A 7,272-nucleotide genomic window follows, 5' to 3' on the forward strand; every position below is an offset into this window, starting at 1 on the left:
GTGTGTCTCTAAGGGAGCATGGCTCTTGGCCCTGTGCTATTTAACATTTTTATCAATGACCTGGAAGAAAACCTCCTTGATAAAGTGTGCAGATGAGACACAAATTGATGGGGTGGTAAATAACGAATGGGACAAGTCAATGATATGGAGTGATCTGGATCACTTTGTATACCGGGTACCAGCAAACAGTGTTTTAATACAGCTAAATGTAAACATATATATCTAGGAACAAAGATTGCAGGCCATACTTACAGGGTGCGGGCTTCTATTCTGGGAAGCAGTGACTGAAAAAGATTTGGGGGTCATGGTAGTTCATCAGCTGAACATGAGCTGCAGATGTGACACTGTGCCCAAGAGGGCAAATGGGATCCTTGGATTCATAAGTGGGGGAATCTCAAGTAGGAGTACAGAGGTTCTTTCACCTCTGTATTTGGCACTGGTGTGACTGCTACTGCTGTACTGTACCCAGTTCTGGTGCCTGCTATTCGCGAAGCATATTGGTAAAAGAAAGAGGGTTCAGAGAAGAGCCATGAGAATGATTGAAGAAATTCGAAAATGTGCCATATGCTGATGGACTTAAGGAGCTCAATCTATTTAGCTTAATATACAGAAGCATTAAGCGGTGAGCTGACCTTGTTCGCGAAGACAGAGGCAAAAAAAGCATTGAGTACATTAGCTTTTTCCACATCCTCTGCCACTAGGTTGCCTCCCTCATTCAGTAAGGAGCTCACACTTTCCTTGACTTTCTTCTTGTTGCTAACATACATGAAGAAACCTTTCTTGTTACTCTTAACATCTCTTGCTAGCTGCAACTCCAAGTGTGATTTGGCCTTCCTGATTTCACTCCTCCATGCCTGAGCACTATTTTTATACTCCTCCCTGGTCGTTCATCCAATCTTCCGCTTCTTTTTTTTGCATTTAAGATCAGCAAGGATTTCACTGTTAAGCCAAGCTGGTCTCCTGCCATATTTACTATTCTTTCTACACATCAGGATTTTTTTTTTCCTGCAACTTCAATAAGGATTCTTTAAAATACAGCCAGCTCTCCTGGACTCCTTTCCCCCTCATGTTATTCTCCCAGGCGAAGGTTCTGCCCATCAGTTCCCTGAGGGAGTCAAAGTCTGCTTTTCTGAAGTTCAGGGTCCATATACTGCTGCTCTCCTTTCTTCCTTGTGTCAGGATCCTGAACTCGACCATCTCATGGTCACTGCCTTTCAGGTTCCCATCCATTTTTGCTTCCCTTACTAATTCTTCCCGGGTTGTGAGCAGCAGGTCTAGAAGAGCTCTGCCCCTAGTTGGTTCCTCCAGCACTTGCACCAGGAAATTGTCCCCTACAGTTTCCAGAAACTTTCTGGATTGTCTGTGCACTGCTGTATTGCTCTCCCAGCAGATATCAGTGTGATTGAAGTCTCCCATGAGAACCAGGGCCTGCAATCTAGTAACTTCTGCTGGTTGCTGGAAGAAAGCCTCGTCCACCTCATCCCCCTGGTCTGATGGTCTGTAGCAGACTCCCAGCATGAAATCGCCCTTGTTGCTCACAATTCTAACCTTAATCCAGAGACTCTCAGGTTTTTCTGCAGTTTCATACTGGAGCTCTGAGGAGTCATACTGCTGCCTTACATGCAATGCAACTCCCCCACTTTTTCTGCTCCACCTCTCCTTCCTGAACAGTTTATATGCATCCATGACAGTACTCCCGTCATGTGAGTTATCCCACCAAGTCTCTGTTACTCCAATCACATCATAGTTCCTTGACTGTGCCAGGACTTCCAGTTCCCCCTGCTTGTTTCCCAGGCTTCTTGCATTTGTGTATAGGCACTTAAGATAACCCACTGATTGTCCTGCTTTCTCAGTCTGAGACAGGAGTCCTCCCCTCTTGCACTCTCCTGCTCGTGCTTCTCCCCAGCATCCCATTTCCCCACTTACCTCAGGGCTTTGGTCTCCTTCCCCTGGTGAACCTAGTTTAAAGCCCTCCTCGCTAGGTTAGCTAGCCTGCTTGCGAAGATGCTCTTCCCTCTCCTCGTTAGGTGGCGTCCGTCTCTGCCTAGCACTCCTCCTTCTTGGAACACCATCCTGTGGTCGAAGAATCCAAAGCCTTCTCTCTGACACCACCTGCGTAGTCATTTGTTGACTTCCACAATTCGACGGTCTCTACCCGGGCCTTTCCCTTGCACAGGGAGGATGGACGAGAACACCACTTGCGCCTCAAACTTCTTTATCCTTCTTCCCAGAGCCACGTAATCTGCAGTGATCTGCTCAAGGTCATAATGGAGTCTTTGGTGTAGCAGAGAAAGGTATAACATGATCCAATGTTGAAGCTAGACAAATTCAGACTGGAAATAAGGTGTACATTTTTATCCATGAGGGTTATTAACCACTGGAACAATTTACCAAGGGTTGTGGTGGATTCTCCATTGCTGGCAATTTTTAAAGAATGAGTGGTTTTCTAAAAGATCTGCTCTAGGAACTTTTTCAGGACAAGTTCTATGGCCTGTGTGATACTGAAGATCAGACTAGATGATCACAGTGGTCCCCTCTGGCCTTAGTATCTATGAATCTAGGAATGTGTCCCTCATTTTACCCCTTTTGATTTTCTGTTTTTCCTAAAATGCAATAGGGTTCTGGCAATTGATGTCTAGAACATTCCCTGAAGCTTTGGAATTGAGCAGTTGCAGAGTTCAAAAATTACTGAATTACAGACAGATGGCGAAATGCCATCCAATTGAATGCATGGTCTCACAAGCTCAGCCAATTACTCCATCACTATCCTGTTAGAGGTACAAGTACATGTTGATTATCCAAATGGAAGGAACACATCAATTGATAGCTTGCTATGAAACTAAATATCTTTTGACTTTGTAAAATGTGGGTATTAAAATATGTACACTGGGGACGTGTATCCTGTTACAATTTAGAAAATATCCTTCAATCACAAAGTACTGGAGCTAAGATCCTCTCTTGTTTTCTGATGACTGGGAATAAACCTCATATGCAAAATCTATTATCACTTATGATCATGGGAAGCTTAAACGAGGTTTCATCTTGATTGTATCGGATGCAGTGGAAAGGAAAAGTAAGAAAGAAGCAGTGATTAAGATGCTGATTGAGTAAAGCACTTAAGCATATGCTTAATTTTAATCATGTGGGCCCTTATTAAATAAAATCTGTGTGACAGCTACTGTGACAAAACTGAATGTATTACATATATTTTGCACCTGGTAGTAACTAGTTTCTGATCAGAGAAACTAGCACACTTTTCAGGAAATGTTTCAGCCTCAAACTGTAGTTTGCTGTAATTTATGGTGATAGCTGTTACACTAGTACTGCCTAATGCATTGCTTTGACCTGTGAAATGGGAAATCTTGAATTATAGAGTCATTAGCAATTAGGGTGCAATGAGCTGTTTTCCAGCAATTAAAATTTGAGTATCACATTCTCTATAGTCTCACATTAGAAATTTGTTTTAATATCCTTGTTCACCTCTAAGGCTTGTGTCCAGAGAGCCCGACTTTTTCAGGCAAAGTTTATCCAGTTTCTACAGATCAGTTGCCACAGTGAAACTAAGACTGCTGATGTAATGGCCTCTTTCTGCTTTGAAACATACCAAATCTGTGCAAAAGGCCAGCAGTCTGCTGGAAGAGAAGTACTGGAAAGTTTTTTGGGAATGGTTAATCATTACAACATATTTCTGTGAATTGGACTGTTTGTGTTCTCCAAACTTCCCACCCTGAATCATCCTTCCACATGTATGACAGTTGGGTCTTACTAACATAAGAGACAATCACCCACCACTGAGCAATGTGACATAGTATTTGGAAATACACTACAATGTTAAAGAAATGCACATTCTATAGTATTAACTGTATAGAGAAGTTAAGTTATGCACTGCTGGTGTTTAAAATACACGTTCTTTAATTTTACATTGACATAAAATAAGATTTTGACAGTAGACTGAGGAAAGCAACCAGAACTGGCTGGAGGTTGTATCACCGGTTATTTTTGACTCACTTTCACAGGAAAGTAAAGGTATGGGTCAGATTCACAGGTCACGGCTTTGGGGATATCCTGTACTGACTGACTGAGTGAATGTACTGCACTCCAGAAACTCAGGCATGCGGATTTTGCTGGGTACCACAAATGTGGAAGGTGCTCCCCCCAAAACTCTGCACCCTTTAAGACATACTACAAAGCAGCTGTGTTGTCTCTACATGCACATCATGCCTGGGCTACCCTCAACTGTGGAGATACAGCCAGTCTTCATTCCCTTTGTGCCACTATGGTGAAAAGACTGAATCTCTAGCTATCCCCTTTTCATCCCCATGCCACTCCTGATAACCCTCAGATGGACCATAGAAAGGCTTTGTGTGGAATTAACACCAGTTTGTGATGTTAGATATGGAACTTGCACTTGTTTGTATCAGGTTCCTGCTCCTGGAAACCTCATCATGTGTTTTCAGTAGGATTATTTGTGGGAGTAAGGGCTGCAAGGTCAGGATCTGTGTTTGTAACACTGAACTAATAGTGAAGAGTCATGATAGAGCCAGAGCGGAGGATGTGTAATAGATTTCTGTGTATTCCACAGTCTCATTTTCTCCTTCTCCCCCCTCAAAAAAAATTATATGCATTTGAGGCTTAGCTTCCTAAAATGAAAAGTTTACTTTTGCCAAGGCATCGCCTATAACAAATGAGGGGAGTTTAATTCAAAGAGCATGTTGCTACTAGAAACCTGCTCTAAAATTATACTTTTTTAAAAATAAATGTTTATAGGTGTACAGAAAGCTTCCTAACAATGTGAATCAGAAGAAATCTGTTAAAGTGAATAGTTAGCACAGGAGTTTCTACACCAGAGGGACTGTGTTTCAGAGGCAGGTGAACGAAGTCTATTCAAGTCTGTAAGGCTTATTGAGGATGAAAGGTGCTGTGTAAATATAATGTGGTATTAGAGCCATGGAGCTGGTGAGACAGGGAGAAAAATCAGTCAGTGTAACTGCAGTATTTTCAGAGCAAGCGGGGGTTTTTTCCTCCTGCTTTTGCAAGTAGGAAATCTGCTGAATAATTCATGAAGAGCGGAAGGGCTGAATTTTCCTGGAGTGATGTACGGTGTACGAACAGTAGTGCAGAAAAAAGCTGCAAGGCTTCATAGCAGCTGCCACCGTTCTTGTTGCTGTTGATTGCAGAGTGCTGCTTCTCTTGATATTTTCACAGCTGAAGCATCCTTGCTGCTGCCTGCCCTGAACTATCCTTGCTTGATGCATGCTCTAAGCCATCCTTGCTAGCTGCTGCCCGGGACCTCCTCTGGACCACCAATTGCTAGCTGCCTGCTCTGAATGCTGCTAGCTGCCTGCTCTGAACCATCCTTGCTAGCTGCCTGCTCTGGATCTTGCGTGCTCTGAAACATGCCTCTACCCGCTATGGATCCTCCTAGCTGAATGCTCTGGCTTCTCTCTGCTGCATGGTCTGTGTCTCTGCTTCACAGCCTTCTGACCAGATAAGGATGGGATTTGCCCAGAGGAGTTGAAGCTGAGCTGCATTCAACAAGATGCTCAACTTTTCATCCTCTTCTGTTTGGAGTGCGAGCTCCTCTCTGCTGCTGCTTTGTGAAGAATCCGTGGGGACCAGAATCTCCTTGTCTCTCATCTATTCGCTGTTAGCCTTCATGGGGACCTTATCCAATGTGATGGTCATTTACCTGGTCTTCTCCTTCAAGAAGCTACAGACCACCAGCAATGCCTTCATTGTGAACGGCTGTGTAGCTGACCTGAGTGTCTGTGCCCTCTGGATGCCGCAAGAAGCAGTGGTGGGGCTGTTGCCACCTAGCTCCTCTTCTGCTCATTCAGCAGAATACAGGCTGCTGCGGGGTGGGCTCCTTGGCCTTGGCCTCACTGTCTCCTTGCTCTCCCACCTGCTGGTGGCCCTCAACCGTTATGTGCTGATCACCAAGGCACCCAGCACTTACCAGGCACTCTACCAGCAGAGGCGCACAGGGTGGATGATCGGACTTTCCTGGGGATTTGCCCTGCTCTTGGTGCTACTGCTGCCTGGGCTCTGGACACAATGGCTCTCACAGCAGTCATCCCAGCAGGAGATCAGCAGTGCCTGCAGCAGTTCACACTACACTGCCCTGCTGGTAGCACTGGCCATGCTCAGCCAGACCGTGCTGCTGCTCCATTGCTACCTCAGCATCATGAGACGGGTGCGGGTCAGTGTCAAACGGATCAGTGTCCTCAACTTCCACCTCTTGCATCAGTTGCCCTTCCCTGCTGCCCCACCGCCTGCCCGCCGGGTTCAGCGGCGCCTCAGCAGCGTCTCCGTGCTGCTCCTGTGCTGTGTCTTCCTCCTGGACACCCAGCCTGTGGTATGGGTGAGCCTGCTGGGCTTCTTCCTTCAGTCCATACCCCGGGCACTCCAGGTGACCAGCTGGCTGCTCTTCTGTTCCCTATCTGCATTCAACCCGTTGCTCTATACCTGGAAGAATGAGGAATTCAGGCGTTCTATGCGCTCAGTGCTGCCCAGAGGAGAGACCCCAACTGTAACTGTGGCTGCAGCTGCAGCAGCTGCTGCCCTCCCTACAGTGTCACTGCCTTGCCAGGAGCAACCACGGCTGGGTACCAAAGTTGAGAGCCTGGGGAACCTAGTGCTTCAATGATCTGCTTGGGGAATGCATTCCCTTCCCTTTAGAGGTAGCATCTGACACATTTGGGATGAGTGTGAGCAGAGATGACTCACAGAACTGCACAGCAGAATCCTCTACTCCCTAAGGGAAAGACGTTGAACGCTGCCTTACAGACACAGCCAGGTTAAAATGTATATCAAACCAATTTCCTTCGCTGTATAATCGACATCACCGGGAATTTACATAAGACAAAAGCATTTTATATCTCTAAAGCCCCTGTCTCATGCTGTTAGTGTCTCTTTTGCATTTCTCTCAGCTTGGACTATACCACTTAGACTTGTTTATGGTTGGGTTCACTTCATACTCTGGGTCTTTTACTTTAGCAGGATGTTGGAGTTGCAAATGCGGCCTTGTAAAAATATTTCCAGGGAGACTCTTCTACAGGGCTTGAAGACTCTTCTACAGGGCTGCTCATACCCCTTCACCAGAAGGTGGTGCTTGAATGCTGGTGCATCAGAGGCATATTTAAATGAGGGCCTCAGGCTTCTAGATAGGCACCCAGAAGTTGGGAGGCTGATGCAAACCTGGGGCAGCCCTCATGACCCTCCATCTCACAAATCCTCAGCACATCCGCTTGGGTGGATGCCCCCTGAAATGTA

At 45.7% G+C, this 7,272-nt stretch overlaps 1 protein-coding gene across 1 annotated transcript; it reads left to right on the forward strand.

The window, feature by feature from the left end:
• The first annotated feature begins 5,539 nt into the window (after positions 1–5,539).
• Positions 5,540–6,772, forward strand: GPR88 (G protein-coupled receptor 88). The gene has a single exon (XM_050962375.1). It carries the CDS (start codon positions 5,540–5,542, stop codon positions 6,644–6,646), a length of 1,107 nt encoding a protein of 368 aa, XP_050818332.1. The 3' UTR covers positions 6,647–6,772.
• The last annotated feature ends 500 nt before the right edge of the window (positions 6,773–7,272 follow it).

This window comes from Gopherus flavomarginatus, chromosome 7 (assembly GCF_025201925.1).
Source record: "Gopherus flavomarginatus isolate rGopFla2 chromosome 7, rGopFla2.mat.asm, whole genome shotgun sequence".
In the NCBI taxonomy this organism is placed as follows: domain Eukaryota; kingdom Metazoa; phylum Chordata; order Testudines; family Testudinidae; genus Gopherus; species Gopherus flavomarginatus.